The sequence below is a fragment of the Hydra vulgaris genome, chromosome 02, assembly GCF_038396675.1.
Source record: "Hydra vulgaris chromosome 02, alternate assembly HydraT2T_AEP".
Lineage (NCBI taxonomy): Eukaryota > Metazoa > Cnidaria > Hydrozoa > Anthoathecata > Hydridae > Hydra > Hydra vulgaris.
Genome location: NC_088921.1, coordinates 26745171 through 26769552, shown reverse-complemented (window position 1 = coordinate 26769552; position 24382 = coordinate 26745171). Strand labels below are relative to the sequence as shown.

The following is a 24382-nucleotide window of genomic DNA, read 5'->3' as shown; positions in this document are numbered from 1 at the left end:
ATATTAACAAACATAGCTAAGCTATCATTACCCGAAGAACCTCAGACCGACGTCTTTCATCAGCGGACCAACCATGGAGAGCAATATCCATAATCGCCTTCAAAAAAAGAGGTTGATCTGCTTTTAATGACGGTCGACCAGGTTTCTTTCTGATTTTTAGTTTTTCGTTGACTTCTGGATGCTCCAAGCAGATTTCCTCTATTCTAGCTTCTTTCAGTACTCTAGTTTTCTTCTGTTGAGCTTGATCATACTTTTTTTGGCCAGTTCTTTACATAGATGAGTTAGTTTCTTCTTTTTCTTTTTCAAATCATCCTCTTCAGCTTCAGCAATGAATCCACTTCTCTTTCTAGTCTTCAGTCCAGCAACTTTACAATTTAAAGCTGCAATCTCAGAATTGAGACGATCTTGAGCTGTTCTTGCATTTTTTGATGTTTCGTGGTCAACAAACTTAAAGATAATGCACTTTGTTGGTCATCAATAACAGATCGCTCATTGGTGGGCTCAACAAACTGTGAGAAATTCTTATCAAATTTAAATGGAGTATACGTGGGGGCAGACTGTTTTGGAGTATTGGCCCAAAATGATAATTGCTTGCTCTTGAACTTCATTGCCTTTTCATTAAATAAATTGATTAAATACATTACTCTTGATTTAAGATCCTTATGTACCTGTTTCTTGTCTTTTAATGAATTCCATATACTATGGACTTCTTTCTGGATATTAGCCTTTTTTTTTATCGGGATGAGCATTTCCATACGAGAGCATCATTAAGTTAAGTAATGCGGTTTTATCCATATTTTGATATAGATTTATTAGTATTGTTTACATCACAATCAGAATATTGATTTTACTCATCGTTAGCGCAAGCTTTTTAAAAGAGTTTCTTCAACCCGCTAGGGAGAAATTAGCGTTTTGAATTTTCAATAGACTTTATGTGTTTGCATTGCATCACGTTTTACAATCAACTAGAGAGCAATTAGAGTTTCGTATTTGAAATAACGGCAATTTAATTTCAAAAAATGACAAATTTATGAGTTTACTTTTATGAGTTTACTTTGAACCACATTTTATAATCCGCTAGGGAGCGAATAACGATTGTGAATTTTATATATAAAGAGTTAATATTTCTGACATAATTTGATTCATAGTGAAATGGTAATATATTAATAAAACGATAGTAATTTTTATTTTACGTTAGTAGTTATTATTTATTTAATGTCTCTGGGAAACTTATCATATTAATTTATAATATTATATGAAAAATAATTTAATAAAATATAATATCAAATTCCCCGCATTTAATATTAATTTCTCCACAAACAAAACATCATTTCTATACCATTTAGTACATTTAGTAAATACCGTTAAAATCTGCTCATTAAAACTAAAAAAATAATTTAGATTAACATCATTTTGGCCTCAACACTTCCTCCCCATTGCCAATTAGTGTCAAACTTTCCAGCGCTCTCCCCCCTTTATTTACTGACATGGATGACCCCTAATCTATTTTGAATTCGCTACTAATAAAACGGAAATTTTGTATTATGTAATAATATAAAAATATAAACTGAAAAAGAGGTCTTCTAAAAACTTGAAAACGAGAATTATTTAATACCCGCCATGTGCGGTTTAAACATGGTAGAAGTAGCGCCATCAGTTTTTCTAAAAAATGAAAGTATTAGTACGCCTTTCCACTCTCTTTTTATGCTTTTCTTTTTAAAAAATTATATTTTTGTTTTGTTGATTTTGTAATTATATCTAAACTTATACAAATTTTAAAATAACATTTCATGAGATAAAATTAGTAAAAAACATGAAACGTCGTATTATTTGTGCCTGACTATAGCGAAACTTTATTTAAAAAATTTATGCACAGGAAAAAAAAATGACTGAAGTTCCAAATAAAGTAGCAAAATTAAATCATGAAGACAAAGAAGAACGTTTTGTAGATACAGAATATCAAGACATAGTCGAACAAATAGATGGTGTTCAAAATCAGATAGATGCTCTAAATGAACAAGCTTCAGAAGAAATATTACAAGTTGAACAAAAATATAACAATCTTAGAAAACCTTTTTTTTCCAGTCGAGCAGATCTTATAAGTAAAATTCCAAAGTTCTGGGTTACTGTCGTATCTTTTCAATATACGTATAAGGTGTAAGTATCTTGTACGATTTTCTCATTCATGTACTTTTATTGCATTGCTAATAGTATATTTAGTTGCATACTTTACAGCATTTAGTTTGTTATGTATGTTAATTCATTTAAGTGCAAGCATATGTCCTGATGAGAACTAGTGGTTTTTAATAATTTAGGTCACATTTAGATTACCCAGCAAAAAGTTTATTAAGTTACTGATTATTTTGTCATATATGCTAAAAAAATTAACTAAAAACTCAACTTTATATTTAATGTATTTTATGTCAAATCATTGATTTTATATTATCATTCGTCTTTTTTTTATTTTTGTTGTAAGTTTAATTAGTATATTTAATTAGTAATTTAAATAGTGTATATAATTAATAAGTAATAAATGATAAAAATGAGTTAATATTACTTAACTATGCTTGAGTTTGTAAATCATCCACAGATTTCAGCTTTATTAGATGAAGAAGATGAAGAAGCACTACATTACTTATTTTCTGTTGAAGTAGAAGAATTTGAAGATATAAAATCAGGATATAAAATAAAATTTGTAAGTTTTGTATTCAATTCAGAAATAACATTATTACCTTAGGATTGTGGTGCAACTTAACTATAGCACTAATATACTTTTTCGTTCTTTTTTTTTTTTACTTTTAGTACACTTGAATTCCAAGTCATTAAATCTCATGAATTTTTTTCTTATGGCAGATCAACAAATATGTTTAGTGCTTCTGGACAATACAAACCTGAAAAAATAGAGATATAAAGCATGAGTCCTTTTGGTACTCAGCATCCTTGATTGTTAATATATAACAATCAGGGATGCGAAGTCTGATATATGATATATTAAAATTGCATCAATCACTTTTTTGATCAAGGGGTGTTTATCTGAAAATCTTATAAATCAGGGAATATTTTCAAAATAACTACTAGCTGAATGTTAGTTGTATATTCAGCTTAAAGTTGTGCTGCATTATTCAAAATTGTTCAAGTTCTAAAATCGTTTGGAAGAGGATATTTAGTAAACATTTACTGCAATATAAAGCTAAGTTTGTTTACATTTATTTAGTATATTGTATTTTGGGATTTGCTAGATATAAAAACAAGTAGAGCAAAGCAAGACCGAAAAGACATAAACTTATTTTTTCTAAATTTTTTTTATTAGTTTCACAGCCTGCTTTATATCTTACTTTCTTTTTACATTTACAGTGTCCTTATTAGGCTTCTATGTCTGACATCCTTTTAAATTTGATCTTTTGTAAATGTAATGGTTTATGAAAAAACATGTATTTAGTTAAAATATAATGAATCCATGTGTTTGAAAACTGAGTTTTTAATCTGTTTAGGTATTATTTATTCTGTAGGATTTAATTGATTATAAATACATTATGTTATTTACTTATTGAATCAGAAGTTAAAGATTTTAGACTTGACTATCGAGTATTGAATTAAACTGGCTTTACCTGACTTAGGACTTGACTTAGAATTAAGTAAAAGAATTGGAATAGACTTCTGACATGCAAAACAATGGCTTCACAGCTCTGGTTGCAAAACTATTATTTCCTTTAACATAATCAGGAAAGTCAAACCTTGTTGTTCTGCACTAGTACTTGTTGAGCTGCAAACCTCTTTGCATTCGCTTAACCTATTTTTCTGCTGTGTGAAGAAACAACTTAAGTGCAGTTCATTCAGAGGCATATGATGGATAACTTCAAACTTTGTTTTATAAAAATGTTTACTAAAGGAAAATAACATTTTTAAAAAATGCTATAATTATACTTATGGTAATACAAAATACATTTCTGTAAAATATTTTAAAGTAATATTTTAAAATAATGTGTTGAGATTTGGTTAATACACTGATGTAGAGACTTAGTAAGTTTGGAAAGCAAAAATAGTCACTTTACAATTAAAATAATGCAATCCAGTTGGATTGAATTTAAAATTTAACTTAAATAATAAGCATAAAATTAAAAAATTAACTTTCGCTTGAATGATGAATTCAATGAATTTTGAAAGTAATCTTTTTTTTATATGAAGCAACAGCAAACTTACTGGTAACATTCTATTTTGATCAAATAATATCAACCCTTGTTCTGGGAATATTAAGCAAGTTTCAAAGTCTAAGTCCAAGAAATGTATTTATTTTTCTGATTTGGTCAAAGGAATGTTTAAACCATGATTTGTAGTGTCAAAAAAAGAAATAAGTCAACATATTTACAATAAAAAGTGCATTCATCACGTATTCCTATGATGACTGAAGATTGGCTTATGTAACAAGATGCTTTACTGTCCCACTAACTCCGTCACTTTTAACCATGCAATGTTGCAAAAAAGTGCTTCTCTGCAATAATGTTGAAGTCTTGTTTATGGTAGCATAACTTGGTAATATTTTTTTTATTGTAATGCAGCTCCGACACTGAAATAGCTCAAATGTTTAGAATTTTTAATGTTCATGAACAACTTTTTTATTAATAAAGCAAAAAATAGCTATACTTTGCTTGAATTCATGTTATACTTTGGTTGAACACACATTTTGATTAGACACAATAACTTTGAATATCAAGTTTTTTATTTTTTAGAAAATAAAAAACAAATGGGTGCAAAGTTAAGTTGTCTGTTTGTTATTCCAGTAATTCCTTGCAATGCATCCTGTATTAAAAGTTTTCTGTCAAGAAGAATCAGAATTGTTTTTTTTTTTAATTAGTTTTCAAATGTTGAAAGTAGGTGGCTTGACTTTTTGATATAAAATAATGCTCTTTTAAATTGTCTAGTTGTTCACAAATCATCTGAATAAAGCCATCTAGAAATAAAGTTGCTTGGCCTAAAGTACATTAGAAGTTTGTTTTTTACTATTTACAAATATTGACTTTGCTAATTCATCTTCATCAAACAAATTTCCAATATAATCGAATAAAAGCTTTTTTTTTCTGGACATTTATCATAACTATGCAGCATACAATCTCTTTTTTAATGCTCAAGCAGCAAATTAATTCAAATTACCAGTGTGCAAAAATTCTTGTAGAAAAACAACAAATTAACTGCAATAAAAGTTTTGAAGTTCACTAAGACTCTAACATGTTTTAAATATTATTTGTATAAAACAGATGTTAATCCAGGTAATATACAGAATAAAAATACTTATTTTTATATGCCAAAATAAATTAAAAAAATGAGTTAAATAAAAGCACATTGCTACTTAAGCTTCTAAAGCTTCTTTTATTACTATATCAGCTTCAAAAGTGTGTACAAATAGACAAACTTTAAAGACAAGCATTTCTTTGTGATACTGTGGTCTGGCATTATTTTCAAATAGGCTTCACCCTGACTGACAAATAATTGAAAAATTGATGGACAAGGAAAATTATCATTAAGTTTATTCTTAATTTTTTTATAAGGTTTCAAAATGAAATAATCTACTAAATAATATTGTTTTGAGTTTTTTTTATTTATGTTATATTATTCATAAAGATTTATTTTTCATAAAGATTTAATCTATTTAAAATACTTATGTTTAAAAATATATTAGTATAAATGTTTTAAAGTTAATATTTTTAAATATTTACTATTTTCCTCATTTAGTATTAGTTATAATATATAAATAGGTAAAATCACTTACTAAACATTTTGGGATTGAAACATCTTTCAGCTGTTAACCACAGTTTAAGTTTAGTTTAATGCAATTATTGTAAGACTTGTTTTAGTATATCTTCCAGTGGTATTAGTCAACTAAAGGATGATAAAGGTAAGAAACATATAAGCAATGATCCTAGTAACATATCTAACAATCAAAAGCAGTGCGATGGATCATTCAGACTGATTTTGGATGTACAAATGTCTATACAGATGACCAAATTTCTCGTGCTGAAATTATGCAAATTTTACAAGTTGTAAGTTGTAATTATAGTTTTAAATTAACAGAAAATGGCAATGCAAGATTTAGCTCAATGTTTACTTTAATCAGACAAAGAAGGAGAAACAGTAACATATTTTGGTTCTCTTTTTATTGGTCATTGTGTCTATAACCAACTAGTTAATCATTATTTTGAAACTGACTTAAAACTGAGTTAAATCATTATATCTTTTACATGCAAACCAAATGTTAACAAAGCTTTCAAAATTAAGCTAACATTGGATCTAAGGAAAAAGCCTAACAATATTTTCTTGGGTTTGGTGTAATAGTAACCTTCATAAAGTTCATACTGCTTTTAGAAAAGGTATTAAAAAGCTTTCCTCAGATTAAGATGATTTTTTATTGATAATCACTTTTTTTTTAACTTTTTTAAGTGCCAGGCATGAAAATTATGCTTATTTAGTTAAAGTAACTAATTTGGTTGCTGAGTTTGCTAAAAAAACATGTTGAAACTTGATGGATTCTTTGGTGAAAAAGCGCATAAAGCTAAATATCTTTAGGTCTAAAAATTGTTGCATAGTGTTTCACAAATTCTTTTTCACTAACCATAATAATTTTCACATTTTATTATGAACAGATTTGTGAAAAAGAATTTGTGAAGCACTACGTAATGATTTTTAGACCTAAGGATATTTAGCTTTATGCGCTTTTTTACCCAAAATTTTGAAACATTTGAAGTAACATTTCAAACAGAATCATTGATAATTCACATACTTTATCCTGTAATGTGCTAACTACCAAACTCAATATTTAAAAAATGTATTATCCAAAAAAAGTTAACTAATGATAACGGAGAGTTCAAGTCACAGAATGAAATTTAATCATCGATTTCTGCAAATTTAAAAACCATAAGAAATCAAGTTCAATTGTTCAGGAGTAAAAGGAATGACAGGCTATGTCAGAATGAGTTTAAGTTGATCAAACTAGAGATAATAGCTCGTTTGAGCAGCAAAAAAAGAAAGAGATGTAACTTTATGACGATGTGAGAGCGACTCAAGTTTAACAGATAAAGCAAGTCCAGTTACATTTACAATGTGCTTCTGGACTTTGTCTAAAAAAAGTGGGTTTGTTATATGTCATTATAGAAATGTCAACAATATTGCAATAGTTTTTTGCAGTAGATAATTGAGTTTTGTTAGGGTTAAAATCCACAAGCCACTGCAAGCCCCAAGCTGTTATAGAAGAGAGATCAGATTGAATATCGGCTGCTTGTTCTAAGCTAACAAAAAGTGTAGACTTTGTGACGACAAAAGTATAGTGTTGTGTTTTTAGAAAATAGAGCCACTTTAGATTTAAATTTGGCAGAAAGATTGTTATTATAGATAAGAAACAATACAGGAGCAAAGATATAACCATGAAAAAGAGTGTAGGTCTTTGAGAATAACTCAATTGCCGATGCTTAGAAAGAAGTAATTTAATAATCTTAAAGTTTATATGAAGAAACTAATTTATTTTTTTTTAACATTAAGGTTTTACAATAAATTGTGTAGGCATAAACTGCCTGTCAACCTAGTTATATAATACTTGACAATTTCAGAGTTTGTATGACTAATAGAAAATAAAATGTGGATTAGTTGTAGAGAAACCATTTATTTTTTAGATGATTGTCTTAAAGCTTCCTAAACGTTTTTAGAAATAACGCTGATACAATGTCATTAGGAAGAGAATTCCGTTTATTATTGTTAGAGAAAAAAAGTTCATGTAAATTTAATCGTTAAGATTATTTCTTTAGTTTATATGCTAGAGAGCAGGCTAATTACTAGATGAGAAGCCCTTTCTCTAATGCTAGAAAGAAGGCTAATCGATAGTGAAATTTAATAAGTGAAGCAAGAAATTTAATAAGTGAAAACAAGAAATAATAGTTTATTTGGTGGCTATAATCACAAATTAAGCAGCTTTATTTATATTTTTGTTTTGCATACCTTCTTTTCTTTATTTATGTTAATTGTTTTTTCTTACTTATTTTGAATTAAAATTTAAATTGTTTGCATTTATTGTTATTCAAATCTGTTATATATTTTAACTAATAAAGTTTAATAAAAAAATAAAAGTTGTAAATAAAAAAATAAAAATTTGTTTCAATTTAATACTTCATTTATGATATGGTCATTCATAAATATTTTAGCAAAAACTGAAAATAATTTTCTATTTAACTCTTTATTTTCTATTTAACTCTCTTTGGGTGATTCTCTATGACTTAAACTCAAACAAGATTTCTCTATGAAATTAATAACTAAACAAGAATTGTGCAAAATACCTAATGCTTTTTATACAACATGGAGTTTAAAACACTCAGTTTCCTCCATTTGTGATTTACAGTAAGCTCTTGAAAAAATGTTCAACAGAAGCTCATTATTTGGCTGCTATGTGGAGTTTTATAAATTGTTCTTAATAGTTATCCAATGGTTTTATAATCCAATCGTTCTTACAAAAATTCTTTAACTAGCGACTCAAATAAATAAAAAAAAATTTATAGTGCACTAAATTGAGCCCATAAGAGTAAAAGTGGACCAAGTCCATATTTCTATATTGTTAGAAATAAGCGTTCTTAGTGTTTGCATATATTATAAATCAGCCATATGTAATATTATTGATGTCTAGTATTTTAAATCTTTTTTCTTAGACAACAAGATATGTGAAATGCACAAATAAATTTTTGAATAATTATTAATAATATAATAATAGTTATGGACTTGGTCCATTTTTTCTCTAAACATAATCAACAAATCGCTAAATCATTTTAGTGTAAAATCATGAACAAATTTCATATTATTCGTTTACAATAGCAATTCAAATTAAGACAAGTAGTACAAATTCATACTATGTTGTAAAAAAACACAATTACTATTTACTAATTATCGGCAAAAATAGTCCTCATTATTACAAACAGTACAATAAAAACCACACGAATTTACTGATCATCATCGCCGCTGTCATCGAGCAGTTCATCTTCTAGTACATCCTTGTTGTGACCGCTGTGTTCCAACTTTTGATAGAAGTCATGATAGATGGGAGGAATATACTTTAACAGTTTCATTAGATGTGAGTATTTTTCTTTGCTCAGTTTTGTTGCTCCACAGTACAGTGGAGCCAAACTCACTTCACTAAGATTCGTTTGACGTCCACGTTTCGCTAGCGAAATGAATGATGCGTCATCATCTAAAGAGTATTTAAAGAACAGTTTGTATGGCTCGTTCTTTCTAAGTTGCAGCCATTGCATATCCAGCCAGTTGACCTTCTGATCACTCTCATCCACTTTCCGATTTGTAATTAATTTCAATAAGGGCTCCACACTCTTGAAATTATCAGTGCTTAATCTTGCAACACTGAAGCGCTTCTTCATAGAGCAGTTCTCAATCAATTTGTACCACTGTTCTGGCACGAAGATCTCTGTGGATTTTGGTTTTGCTCTCTCAATTATTCCAAAATCTGCATCGTTAGGCAAATAAAAATGCCCAGAGACCATAAACTTATGATTCACCAGTTCAATACTCGTCGTCTGCGTCAAATGCATCCATAACAGTGCAATTTTTATATTTCGATTTTGGCCGCTGCACGAGTCGCTGAATGCTGTAATAGACATAATATCCCTATTTGCCAGATTTTGACAATATGCCAATAAGCATGAACCTATCTCACCTGCACCTCGTGAGGCTGTTCCCTCATGCCATACATTCATCACTGCATTGTCATTTTTAAGGTCATGAACGCCTAGATTATACACTGATAATTGCCAGCAATAATAAACTTCATTGGTTGTAAGGCAAGGCAATGACATGACCTTTTGCAGGTCAAAACAAAAAGATGCATGTTTATTGTCTTCATTTTCCTTTTCTAGTTTTAAGGATTGACGCGTCTTCTCTGCTTTGCGCAAATGAATCTCATGCGCTGCTTTTAGTTGAGATTTTTTGTGTTCAGTTTTTTCTATTTCAATGTCTGTTTTAAAAATGTCATATTTCTTGCACGTATCTTTTAGTGGCTGATGGAACGTCAAGTTAAATTCATGATTACAAATGTCCCGAAATTTCCACTCTTTTTGGGGTTCGACTGAATCCTGTATGCATTTTTCTCTATACATGTCATACATAGTGGATACCGTCAAATGAGCAGGTAGAAAGCGGCGAGATGCACTGTGACTTCTAGTATAGTGACTTTCGTATGTGGGAAACATGCAAATATGATCTTTAATGCGAGTGATGTGTTCCTCATGAATGCGTTGTGTCTTGTGATCATATTTTCCTCGTCCATCTTTGCCTGACACACCACCATTCTCCCGTTGGTTGACTAACGCACGATTTAGTCGACCGCTGGTAATGTCAAATATCGCCAAGAAGTATGGTTTGCAAACAGTAACGGGCTTATTATCTGCAAACACAGAGTATACTCGTGCAAAATCCTTTGCATGTTTTTTTTCATTTTTCGTAATTTTGTTTTTTCTTACTCTTGGTCGTCTACGTTCTACTGTTGATTGTTTCACGCAGCCAGCAAAAAACAGATTTTGTGCATCAAAATCTCCCAATTTCCAGAAATTTTCAAACAGAGTTTTAGTCTGCTCTAAAGTCAAATTTTCAGCACATTTGTTTTTGCAACTGTGATTTATTAAATAATGTTCGTTTAATTTCTTAGCTTTTTGTAAGCTTTACATATTCACTACTTGTATTTCGTAAGCACTTAATCACATTTTTCTTCCAGTTCGTTACACAACGTTTTCGTTTTCGAGGGCATTGATCGGTTACAATCGGAGATTCAGTTGTTACAATCGGAGATTCAGTTGTTAAAATCGGAGATTCAGTTGTTACAATAGGAGATTCAACTGCTACAACCGGTGAATTATTGGCTACAATCGGAGATTCAGCTGCTAATGTAGAACGTTCTGTCTGTATATCTGCTGCTAAGTTAGAATCTGCAATTGTTGTATCTGTAGCTAGAGATCTCTGAACCTTCTTGCACTTTATCAATGCCAGTGACACCATGTGTGCGGCTCGTGAATGCATGTTTACACTATTCTACAATAAATATTTTTTAAATATTACATACATTCAGAATATTATTAAAAAGAAAAATGTACATGTACACAACATGCATGCAAGTGCTCCCCTAGCTAGATGCTATTAAAGCTACAAAATAGACCTTTCTAAAGAGGCTGTAACTTTGGTAGTGACAGACCATTATATCTACTGTCTAACAAATCAATACTTATATTCCTGCTGAGAGCAATTAAATAAATCTTATATTATCGCTCACCAAACTAATTCAGTTTTGTCACTTTATAAAGTGTGAAAGTGCTGTATACTTCACAATATTAATATAAAACCATAATCAGATATTCATTTAAAGCATCTTACCTGTACAAATGTTATTCTTGTTCTAATATAATAATAATAATTCTAAGAAAATGTGAAGTTTATGTGGTCTTGAATCTTGATTTCTTTCATTAAAGCACTATCAATGGACTTGGTCCACTATTACTCTCTATACCTGGTGATTTATTGTTAGAGTAAAAATGTGTTGCCCTCTGTTGAATAAGAAATAAATGTGTTATGGACTAGGTCTATTTTTGCTCTAAAAATATAGCAAATTTTTAGCAGTTTTACATACATAAGGGTCATTTGAAAAAAATTGGACTTAGTCCACTTTTACTCTCATAGGCTCAATTTATCTTATTACTGTTTGTTATATTAATTACATATAATAATTTATTACCTTTTTTTAATATAACTTTATCTATCAGGGTCATTTGTCAATATATTCTTAAAAGGAAGCATAAGGTCAAACATGGTCACATTTTATTTAAATTTAAAAATAAATTTTACAATCTGAGTTAAATAAATAATAAATTTTACAATTTGAGGTAAATGATACTTTTAGGGTCAAGCCCTCAAAAAACTGAACTTTTTGCACACTGTATGTTAAAAAAGGCGAACTCTCTTTATATAATATAGGTATGCTTTTTATTTTTGAGACAAAATTATAAAATGTAATTTGACTTTGTAATTACAAGTTTAAAAAGGGTGCAATCAATATTATGTAAGTTAGTAGTTAACAGAAAATTGCGTGTGCTTTTGTTTCTGGGCTCCCTGAGAAAGTTCAATGGATGCTGAGATCAAGTTCTCGTATGAATAATCTTACTACTATACAAATACTTGTGCGAGCAAGAGCACTCATGATTGAAGAACAGAGTGATGGAATGAATAAAATTTTTGCTGCTGCTACAAGAAGATGTGCTGAACCGAGAACCGAAAAGTGTACCGAGGGAAAAAATGTTTGCATCAGTTCTCTCCCTAACCAATTAGTAATGGTGTTACCTACTATACACTTTAACATTAACAACTTTCTTCAGGATGTGTTGATTGACTCAGGATGTACCTGCTGTATCATTTATAAAAAATGTGTGCCAAAAATTACGAAGAAAGTAGTTAGTGTGGTAACTGTAAATAGATAACCACAATGCGAAAGCATTAGCTGAACTCAAATTGTTACACAAAATAGGAATGATGGGTATGGATGGAATAGTGGCTTTTGGTGGAGTATCAATATCCGCAACTCGTGATGTTTGTTTTATGGGAAGAAACTAATCATGTTTACTTGGACTAGGAAGTGATATGTCAAAAGATGTCAGTAATATGAATATAATAGCTCGGGATTTCACAGCTTCATTTAAGAAACAAAATCAAGAATGGATAATTGTGTGGAAATGAAATAATAATCCTCAACCTGAAACTCTAGTGAATAAGATTGCTGAATACACTATCCCTGTTGGCGTAAAACACAGAATGAATCCTTCAAAGGAAATTGAATCCTTCAAAGGAAATTTAAAGTGTTTAGTAACATTTTGGGTAATTGCTAGTTCAATAGCACTAGACATGATTGTTGAGGTTGGTGGCAATATAATTAAAGATGTTTGTTGGTTAAGAAAAGATGACACTACACATAAACATGTCCAAACTTGATGCAGTATTTAAAGGACTAAATATGGGCTTTAACTGGAAAATGGAAATTTTGCATATCTGCACTGATTCAAAAGTGGTATTTGATTAGGTTACCGATGCACTCGCTAGAAAATCTAGATTGGCAAAAGCTACAAATAAAATGCTGGTAAGAAGAAGTTTCCAGAGTATTGTAAATATAGTGATAGAATACCAACTCAAAAAAGATATTAAGCTTGTCGCTGTGGAGTTTAACTTTGCTGATGCTCTTACTAGAGTGCCTAATAGTTGGTTAAAAATGTTTAATAAACCCTCTGAAATGGTAGCAGGTGGCATTATTAGAAGTTCCCTATCTTCCAAAGAAATCGAGTACGTTCATAGATCTCCAGGACATTGCGTGAAAAAAACATCGTACTTAGTTTGTAAAATCGACCCGTCAGTAAATAAGGAAGATGTAAAACAAGTGATTGAGATATGCATAGCCTGTCAATCAATTGATCTAAGTCCAATAAAATGGTCAAAAAGGAAAATAGAAGTAAAAAGAGCGTGGTAACGACTTGGCATGGATATAACTCATGATGAGGGGCAGCACTATCTTACTCTAATTAACTGTTTACCTACATGGTATGTAATATGGCGATATCTTAAAGATCAAACCAGTGTGTTATCCAAGAATTAAACAAGGTATTTATTGACCAAGGAGGTCCGGATGAAATACTGACGAACGATACTGCATTTCAAAGCACATAGTTTGTAAATAAATGGAACGTAAAACTTCGATTCAGGTGCGCTTATGTACCTGCTGGAAATAGAATTGCAGAATGGTGTCATCGAACTGTCAAAAGAACAGCAAAGAGAGTTGTGAAGACTGTGCAGCATACTGGAGGCAGTTTATTGGTATTTTAGTCCAAAAGATAGTTGTAAGTCTTCTACTGCACCTGCAAATCAGTTATATCAATAAGAATTTGGAGTAAGAGGAATTGACAACAATAAGAACATATGATCCTTATAAGAAGATAACTAATAAAATTAAACTTGATAATAAAATATGGGTTAAACCCCCGGATAACCAATGCGACTCTCAATACAAGATTAGAATAACTACAGGGATAATCTCGGAGCAAACAGTAGAAGTGGACAAAATGTGTCAACATGTACAAGACCTAAGACAAGTAAAAGTTGATAATGATTGGAATAAAGATCTTGGACAAGTAAGAGCTGACAATAATTTGATTGTGCATCCACAAGATGATGAAGTGGAAAAAAAATTATGTTGAATTGCATTAAGATAGATGAGCTATTTTATGCTTAACTTATAAAGTTTTTTTTAATGTGAAACAACATGGAAAAAATTGAGTTTTCAGTATTGTACAAGAGATGTGTGAGATGTACAATTTTTTTGACTAAGGTATATGGTTGTCTCAGCTAAATGATTGTCTCATCAGCTAAAATTAGCCACTTAAGAGGTAAGATCTTGGAAAAATCATGATAGACAAGAAAGAACACAGGAGTGAAGATGATCAAACATATATTATCCAAAGCAGGAAACAGTGTAATGCAGTTTTAAATCTACGCCAGCCATTTGATAAAAAAGGAGTGCAAGACAGACTTAAACAAATTTTATGCTTACTCCTAAAGTTTTTGCCAAAGAATTCTACAAAGGATTAGCGGAATGCTAACATCTGCCAAGTCAAATATTTTGATCAAGGTGCTATCATTAGCCTTAACTCAACCAAGAACCCCAACACATAATGTATTTTAAGTCAGAGTTACAAGGCAGCAAGACATCTGCCAGGTTATTTTTGATTACATGTTGCTAGTAGCTGGATGCTTAAGATGATCTTTTTTATTACCTGTAATATTTAGTTTTATATTATTAATTATTCTAATAATTGGTTAACTAGTCAACATCGGTATCAGCCTATTTTTGTCCGTCTGTATCGGCATTGGCCAAAAATGTGCAATCAGTACATCACTAATACACAATATAATAATAATTTATAATATATCTTTATTATATAAAAACTTGAAATTGGAATGATTCAAAAATAATATAGATATACAGTCATGGACAAAAGTTTGCGACCACTGTGATTTTCGCATATTTTTTAATGTATTCTACTCTGAATTGCTTTTGGGCTACTTTAGTGCTACAATTTTGTACCAATTTGTGCTAATTGTCAATTAGAGTCTAAAATTGATGTTTACATGTTTATTTTCAGATATAACTGAAATATTTTGGAACATTTTATATTACGGAGACCTTATTTGAAGCAGTACTAGTTATAATGGTATGCGGTAAAGAGCTGACATCTGAAAAGCGAGCTCAGGTCGTTATTTTGTACAAAGAGAACATTTCTATAAGACAGATAGCCAAAAAGCTCGGTATTTCACATTCCACTGTTGTAGCTACTGTAAAGAGAAATCAAAAGCTGAAAAGTTTTAAATCCCATTCACGCGCTGGGGGCCCGAAGGTTGCAAGCAACCGTATGGATAATGCCATAATAAAGAGCATCCTCAAGTGCCATTAGAGGCAAATTGCCTGGATCACCATCCAAGAAACCAAACAGTCGGACAATACGCAGATGATTATTTGATGCAGGCTTGAAATCTTACCGACCAGCACCGAAGCCGAAGCTTTTACCAAAGAATATTCGCGATCGCATAGCGTTTTGTCAGAAGTACAGGCAGTGGACACCAGCCCAGTGGAAACAAGTGATGTTTTCAGATGAGACAACATTCACGCAATTCTACTCATTTTGTAGACATGTCAGACGCCCACCAAATCAGAGGCATAATCCAAAGTACATTATACCAACAGTCAAACAGGCTCCAAAAGTTATGGTTTGGGGAGCAGCCTCTGGTAGCGGTCGTGCCGGCATTTGGATTATGCCTAAAAATACAACGATCAATGGTGCTGTTTGCTTGAGTATACTGATGGATAAGCTGCCACCATTTGTACCAATACATGGCATTGCTCATTTCCAGCATGATGGCGCACCTTGTCATGGTATCAAGGCTGTTAAGGACTGGCTGCGTTCTGAAAACATCCCGCTACTAGAACCTTGGCCAGGCAACAGTCCAGATCTCAATATTATTGAGAATGTTTAAACTGTAATGAAGCAGAAGATTGCTGCACATAGCCCAAGTTCTGAAGATGCTCATCAACTGGATTAAACGCATGTGGGTGCAGGAGATTACACCGGATTATTGCAAGAAACTGTGTGAATCGATGCCAGGACGTATTGAAAATATTCTTAAAAATAAAGGATTTCATTGTAATACTAAAACATGAATAGACATGCTGTTTAACCTGTATAGTGTGAATAAACATTCGAAATCTATGTACTGATTTATAATTTACTACTTGTTTTTCTAAATTTTGAGTGTTTTTTGTAAAAAAATTGTAGTGGTCGCAAACTTTTGTCCATGACTGTATATTAAATTTATCGCTATATAATTTAATGAAATGGCCCAGTTGAAACACAGCAAAAGTGAAGCAATAAAAATGAAATCAATGTCATAAACAGGAATGCGAAGTTCCATTGATTTTTTGGGACTCCGGACTCCGTGCTCAAAAATCATGGACTCCAACTCTGGACTCCGGAATTTTTTTTTTCTTTCTTAAATTAAATAAGAATTTTTATTATCTGGAGTTTTTATGTATAAATGCCAGAAAAGTGATAGGGTACCAATAATATTTTTATTATGAATAATATATTAATATATATTTTAAGTGCCGGAATTCACTCATCCTTCCTAACCGATGTCGCAAAACTTGCCTAAAGGTAGTTTTGAACCACAGATCCCTAACTTTTTAGGAAAAATAAGGGATCCGTGGGTTTATGCAGCTGAGCGCAACCACTGCTTAAATCTAAAAGTCGATTTGTCTCGCTTTTGCAGGATTACAATTAATAATAATAATAATAATACAACTCAAAAGATAACTTTTATTTATTTTGTATTGCACGCACAGAATTCTCAATATCTCAGATTAATTGAAAACATATGATCATAAAATTATAAAAAGATTTAAATGTTTATTTACATTAATTACACTTTAAATTATAAAGTTACAAGAAAAAAATATTACAATATCTACATTGTCAAAAAACACTCAAATAAAAAACTCGTTTGTTCGTAAAAAAAGCATATTGTCAACACTGAGGCCTAAAATATTAATTTTATTGATTCCAAACTTATCTAAACACTTCTTAATAATTTTTTGTGCAAAAACCGCCCTTTGTTTTCTCTTCGTATCGATTGTGCCAAGATTGATCACAACAATTTCATTGTTTGAGTATTGCACGTTTATACCGTGGTAGTAGCGCATAGCCTTTATGTAGAATTGACTTTTAAATAAATTAGCATTTCCGATAATTTGTTTTTGATTTGTTTGCCATGCTTTTTGGCAAGATCACTAATTTGAATTCTCATATTACCTCTATTCATTTCAAATCCAAAATGAGATGCAACTTTTTCGCAAAAGCTTTTGAATAGGTTCCCGATCAAACGCCTATAGATATTGTTTTTAGAATAATAAATGATTATTAAAAAATGGCAAAAAAACATAATTTTTTAGATTTTTTTTGAAATTAATTTAAAAATATTAACGAAAAAATAATTTGAACCTGGAATGAAAGACCTTTAACCAAAACCAGCTGGTTTAAGGCTTCTAAAAACTCGTCTTTTTCTATATGCAAATTAATTTGCTGCGGTACAAAACACTTTAATATGGATTGCTGTGAAGTGCTGTATTTGATGGCTGTATGTTTTTGCTTCTTATTCTTTTCTTCTACTTGTTTATCAAATTTTTCTTTTTCTAATGTAACGACGAGCTCCACTATTTTTAGATAAATGTCATAATAAGGTTGCTAATGCGAGCTTTTGCGGCACATGTCATTTCTTTACCGCATAACTCATTACTTTTTCTTCTTTCGGGAAAAAGACATTTGAAGCATACTACTTTACATCCATTCAACATTTTATTTGTACAATGAAAATGTCAGTAGATCGTATCTGATGCATATTTAGCCGCCGTTACTAGTCAATATTGTTGCTCACAAGTAAACAGCAAATATTATTATAAATAACAATGTTGTTATTGCAAGTTATTATGAACATGCAAAGTATTTGTTCTCTGTTATATATGCTTCAGCAAACTAATTATCTCTATAACAACCCTCGAAAACATAGTCAGGAAAGTAGTTAACATGACTAGTTATGAATTGATAACGTTAGTAGTTTTTCCATCAAAGGGAATTGTTGCGCAAAATAATTTTTATTTATCTGTTGAGGTATTTTTATAAGCCTTTTTTTGGCTTCTTTCTGATTTAGATGGTAGGTTTTTTACCAATAGTCTAGATCATTAGTTTGACTTAATAGCGCAAACTTATAGAGAAATTAGAACTTTTTTTATTGCGTATAATTAATTTGTTAGTTAAATTTAATAGCTTTTCGTATCTAAACCATATCGCTTTCATTGCAATTTTTCAGTAAGTGTTATTAAAATAAAAAATTTCATTTTTTAAGGAGAGAAGAACGAAAACCAATGTACATAGTTGTATTATCTCACAACATTTTGGGTTTAAATTAAAAGAAACAATTTTTTTCCTAATAAAAGTAGTTACAAGTTTTATTTATAATTATAGTTTCACACTACTTAACGGTTTTAAACAGTGCTTAAACAAAGCACAAATTCTATCCACAATTTTTTTTAAAGAACTTTACTTTGAGAAAATATTCGTTTATTGTTCATAAACTAGTTCATCATTTCTAATCGACGTTCTTTTTATGATAAATCTAAAAAGTTAATAGTAATAAAATCACTTATGCAAAAAAAAAAGCTTATAAACTAAAATATCATTTATTCTTAAATTTGGTAAAATATTGAAAAAAATTTGAACAAATAAATACTCAAACATACTATTACCTACTGGTCTAGCCAGGGAACGATTTTATGAGTAAAACAAGGAGGTGATGAATGTCTTATAAAAATTATTGAACTGTAAGTCAAATGTTAACTCCCTCTCTTTAGAGGGGAAGGGGCAACAACCTTCTTTCCATACAAACCGTGATATCGCCTCTGGGTTTAGACAATTGATGAACGGTTTATTACTTTAATAAACAGTTCATCAAAAGTACTTTCTTAATGGGAATTTTTTTTTATTTAATAAACTATACATAGGTAAACAAAAATCGTTACATATAGAATAAACATTATGGGTTTCATTAAAAGTTTTATATTTAAGAAATATAAAGCTTATAATAAAATTTGATGAAAAGTTTAAACTTAAAACACTTTATTAACTAATTTTAACAAAAAATTAAACAAACTGTTTCTTTAACAAAAAACCTATTAGATCACGATTGCGGTTAAATGGTTTTACTTTATATTTTCTAAATAAACGTCACATAAGCAATATCAAAAGATAATTTAAATATTCTAAACGATAAAAGTTTTGGTTTAACGTATAACTACTGAACGGGTAGGTAAATAGCCATTTCGCACGTAAAATGGAGCTGCGTAATGCTTCTTAAAAAGGCGCGACATTCGAACCGATACTCAGTCTGGCCAAATAAATAAAATCGGCAAAAAAGGAGGTTGGCTTCCCGTTTAAATGCTCTTTTTTAGTGTTTTGTGACAAGCATATTAACAAATAAAAAATAAAAAAAGAGTCCCAGAGTCCTAAAATTTTTATGGACTCCTAAGACTCCGGGCTAAAATAGGGACTCCATGGACTCTGACTCCGGACTCCGCATCCCTGGTCATAAATATATGTTTTAATAGTAAAATGGAATTATTTTTATAATAGTATTCTAGTAAAAATTATTCATTTTAGCATTTCACAGAAAATCCTTATTTTGATAACGATGTTTTGTGTAAAGAATTCATGCTTAGTGATACAGGTGAACAAACCTGTAAATCAACCTCTATATCATGGAAAGAAAATATGGTAATTTTTCTATTTTTTTAAATTTTGTTTAGTATGTTTAATATGTACATAATTTATAATTAGTTTAATATGTACTTAAAGTAGCTTGACTACAATAAAATAAATAATGTATTGTAATGTACTTTTTAAAATCTAATCGTTAGTAAAAGCTTTTTACAATTACAGTTAAAACCAATTCCTAGTGCTAAATATTGCAATAGCATACTTAAAAAAGTTGAAAATATCCACAACAACAAAAAGTGTTATAACTTTTTATTTAAAACAGATTCGTTTTTTTACTTAAACAATTAATTTTTTTGTGTATGTAATTCAGGATTTCTTAGCTTAAGTGATGAAATTTTTGTGATCTTTGTTAAGATGTTTTTCTATAATATTTATATACAAAAAAAATATAAATATTTTTCTGCTTTTACTTCATAATCTTGTTTCCAAAAAACCTTATTTATCAGGATTTTTTTCATTATATTTGTTTTCAAACTTTTTTAGTTATTACCCATACAAAAAATGAGAAAAATTTCAAAATTATATGAGAAAACCATCAGCTTAAAGGGATTCCAAACCTCCAAGACATTTTGTGTTCATATTAAAGAGAATGATAAAAAAAATATATTTGGGCTAAAAAATTTTGATTAATACAAAAGAATAAATGCATACCAAGAAAAACTAACTTTTTTATTTTAGGTGGAGCTTGTCTTCTCCCTTTGGTTGTAGGCCAAAAAGTAAGCCTAATATATGCCGCAATCTACAGAATTGATAATTTATTCAAGCGCGTTTTATTCTCAAGAGTTTCAGTACATAATGTCATTGACTTTTTTTGTTTGGGTAAGGGATCGATTTCTGTAAACAAACAGAAAAATCAATGACATGATCGTGTACTAAAACTCTTAGGAATAAAATGCGCTTGAATAAATTATCAAGTCTGTAGATTGCGGCGTATATTATGCTGACTTTTTGGCCTTCGACAAACAGAGAAAGCAAACTTTGATTAAAATAAAAAAATTTGTTTTTTATTTATTCTTTTGTTTTAATCAAAAAATTTAGCGCAAACATTTTTTTATTATTCTTTTAATAATGAACACAACATGTCTTTGACATGTTGTGTTCATAATTAAGTGAATGATTAAGAAATGACACAACATGAGGTTTGGGATCACAACATGACACAACATGAGGTTTAGGATCCCTTTGGTCATTGAGTTTACCTGATATAAGAAATTCTGAGTAAAACTGTAAAATTAAGTATAGAGAGGAGACTTGTAATATAATAAAAATTCGTAGGGCTTTTTATATAATATATAAAAACTTTTTTTTTTAATAAGGTTTTTAATGAGGTATATGTTTTGTTATAGTTGTGTGAAAGCTAAAAAGGTGTTTTAAATGAATATTTGTTTTTAAAAAATATTTATTTAATTGATTTGAGACATTAAATCTATGATATATATATTACTGGATTTTATTATATTATTTTCATTATCTAAAAAATATCTTTTTAGGATCTAACTAAACGCTCTGATCAAAGTGTTAAACCAGGGCAAAAGCGTCATGTTGAAGAGCCAGAGAGTTTTTTTTCGTGGTTTAATGATCAGTCTGAAGGTGGAAATGACGAAGTAGGAGATCTAATAAAAGATGACATCTGGCCTAATCCACTCCAGTATTACCTTGGTGTAGGAAATGATGGTGAAGATGACGACGATGAAGAAAATGTAGTTTTAATTGAAGATGAAGAAGATGATGGAGATGAAGAGGAAGATTTAGATGAACTTGATGAAGAAGGTGAATTCGATGGTGAAGATGATGATGATCAGGTAAATTTATATATTTTTAATAACAGTTGGGCTCAGTACTGGCTGGATATACTTGGCATTAACTCAAGAAATACTTAATAAATTAATTTCAAATTTTTTAATAAGTTTCTTGCATCATTTGAAATTTTTAATCAGTTGGTACAGCTTAGAAAGTAATCTTGTTGTTTTTTTTAGAGTAGGTGTTATGGCCTGGGTCTTGCTTTTAGTAACCTTTTTTGGTGCAGCTATCCATTTTTGCTTAAATTTTTTGTCCTCTTTCGCTGATTTGTTGCTTTTCAACAAGATTTCCTTTATAATTGCTCAGTAACCCCTGATAAACATGCTGCTCAGGGCAGTTTCAAGATTTTGTGCATCTTTTAGGACAATTTTGATGATTGATTTTGATGGTTGTACCATCAAAGTCTTTCACCTGATGGTTGTACCATCAAAGTCTTTTAAGACGGTTGGAACATTCTTAAGGTCACAAGAGCATATCGTTTGCCACACGAGGATCTTCAGACCTAACTTTTAAGTCTGAATATATTTAAAGTTGTTGCTGACACCTTTTGAACAATAATAATAATGATGATGATGGCCGGGCAATTAAGAAATCATTTTTGCAGTACGTTTTGTTGTCCTCAATAATGAATAAATTTACTCTGTTCAAAAGTTTGGCAAGTTTCCATCCATGACGAGTTGCTTTTAACTCTCCATCATTTGATTGCTTTGGAGTTTTTTTTTTTATGGTTTAAGCCTTCAAACTTTTGCTCTTGAGTGCTTTTCTGATAAGGAAATGACTGCATTCGAACTTTTCGGCTAGGTCTCTTTGGGATTGACATGATTTCTTTTAGTTAACCGAATGATTGAATTCACTTTTTTTTATCAACAAAATCTTTTATCTTTGTGCTGCCTCTTTTTCTTTCGATAGTTTGAGTCGTCTTGTATTGCCTCAATATGTCTTCTGAAGATTTAGCAACTTTTGATAATTTTGCAATTTTTTAGCCTTTTTCCAATTATTTACTATTAAACTGATAGTATTAGTAAAACGCAGATACAATTAAATATATGTATGATGTATTACGTCATTACTAAAAATATTTCGAGCATACTTGTTAAGTGTTGAGACAACTAATGTCGTTATTGCTAAGAATATCCTGCCGGAAAATACTGAGCCTCGCCGATAGTTCATTAATCATTAAAGCATTATTTATATGATAAACAATTAAAAGTTATGAGTTTATGTCATTAAGCTTTATTTGAAGTGATGATAAATAAAACAAATTAAGGTAATGAAACATTAAGGTAAAAATAAAATTTTATGAAATTTTTTTAGCATCTAACTAAAACATCAGATAAGATAATGCTATAAAATAAACTACTGGATTCTTCTAGATGGTGTATGGATTACTTGATTTATTCTCTTACCAATTCAATAGAACCAAGTTAGAAACAATTAATTTTGAAGTTTAACCAGTTGACTAATTTTATAAAAAGTGCTTTAAAGGTTGTAAATAAAAAAAATATATATATTTTAATGCGCCTAATAATTGAAATAATAATTTTAATAATTGAAAATTATAAGATTGAAAGAGTTACATTTCGTTTTTCTATTTAAAGTAAATCAATTAATTCTAGTTATAGTAAAGCAATAATTTTTTACTTTTTTATTATTATTATTTATATATATACACGCACGCGCACTCATGTAAAAGGAACATGAAAAAAGTAGTATGAGGTGCGTAAAATGAAAATTTGACTAGAGTGTCCAATATGCTTGTAATTAGTTAAAAAAAGTGGATGCTTATTTTTCATTAGTTGTGCTTTATAATTATTTTTATTGTTTTAAGGATCAATTGGCTGGCGAAGATGTAAACTCCGATGATAAATAACAGTTGGAAGTAGTTTATGGATCAAAATTATTTACAGCTCGGTAGCATGCCTCAAGTTCAACGGTATCTTTCTGAAGAAATGCAACGAATAGCACTGACGATTTTCTTCTGTATTTCTATTCCGCCTTTTTAATATAAATTTATTTAAAGAACGTTAACTTTGCCCATTTTTATTAATATGGATTCCTATATGAGCAATAAAATCTGTTTTACGTTCAATTTATTTTTGCTAAAACCTTATTTCGGTATGAAGACTTTCGAAATAGTGCGTCGAAGGAAATTTAAATGCTTGATAACCTTCTTTGTTTGTTTATTTTTTGCTCAGCATAAAATATTTTATATATTGAGTTGTTTGTGACGTTTTTGAAATAGCTCTAAAATTATAATGGACTTCGAATTTAAACATTTTTAGAAAAATAACATATTCAACGTCATTACTGCAATTATTGAAATCTTTTTAGGTATTTTACTTTTATTTCAAATTGCTCATTTTGGTAGAGGTGTACTTAATAAACAGATAGAGACTCTTATGAATCTATGAATGATTTTTGATAAAAGTATATACAAATATCGTTTTGCATAATGAAAATTGTCTTCTGTGTTACCGTTAATCGAGTAAAATATCTTGGAAAAGTAAAAATCATGTTTTTAAGATATTTTTTGTCGATATTTTTACCGCTTGATATCGCGTTATGAACCGTTACAACACGAAATGTGAGTAAAAAATTCTTACAAGGATCAACTGGAAGAAAGCGCGAAATCCAATAAT

At 30.0% G+C, this 24382-nt stretch overlaps 1 protein-coding gene across 1 annotated transcript; it reads left to right on the top strand.

The window, feature by feature from the left end:
* The first annotated feature begins 1818 nt into the window (after positions 1-1818).
* LOC100192263 (protein SET) lies at positions 1819-23832 on the top strand. Its single transcript, XM_065790453.1, has 5 exons — positions 1819-2131; positions 2573-2695; positions 19827-19940; positions 21434-21745; positions 23572-23832. Exons 1-5 carry the CDS (start codon positions 1886-1888, stop codon positions 23611-23613), a joined length of 837 nt encoding a protein of 278 aa, XP_065646525.1. The 5' UTR covers positions 1819-1885; the 3' UTR covers positions 23614-23832.
* The last annotated feature ends 550 nt before the right edge of the window (positions 23833-24382 follow it).

What these genes read in the sequence shown, in the direction of transcription:
- LOC100192263 (XM_065790453.1), top strand. Translation starts at nt 1,886, where the DNA reads ATGACTGAAGTTCCAAATAAAGTAGCAAAATTAAATCATGAAGACAAA. An exon ending in CAAAGTTCTGGGTTACTGTC is followed by an intron (nt 2,132 to 2,572) that starts GTATCTTTTCAA and finishes ACTATGCTTGAG; the next exon opens with TTTGTAAATCATCCACAGAT. An exon ending in CAGGATATAAAATAAAATTT is followed by an intron (nt 2,696 to 19,826) that starts GTAAGTTTTGTA and finishes TATTCATTTTAG; the next exon opens with CATTTCACAGAAAATCCTTA.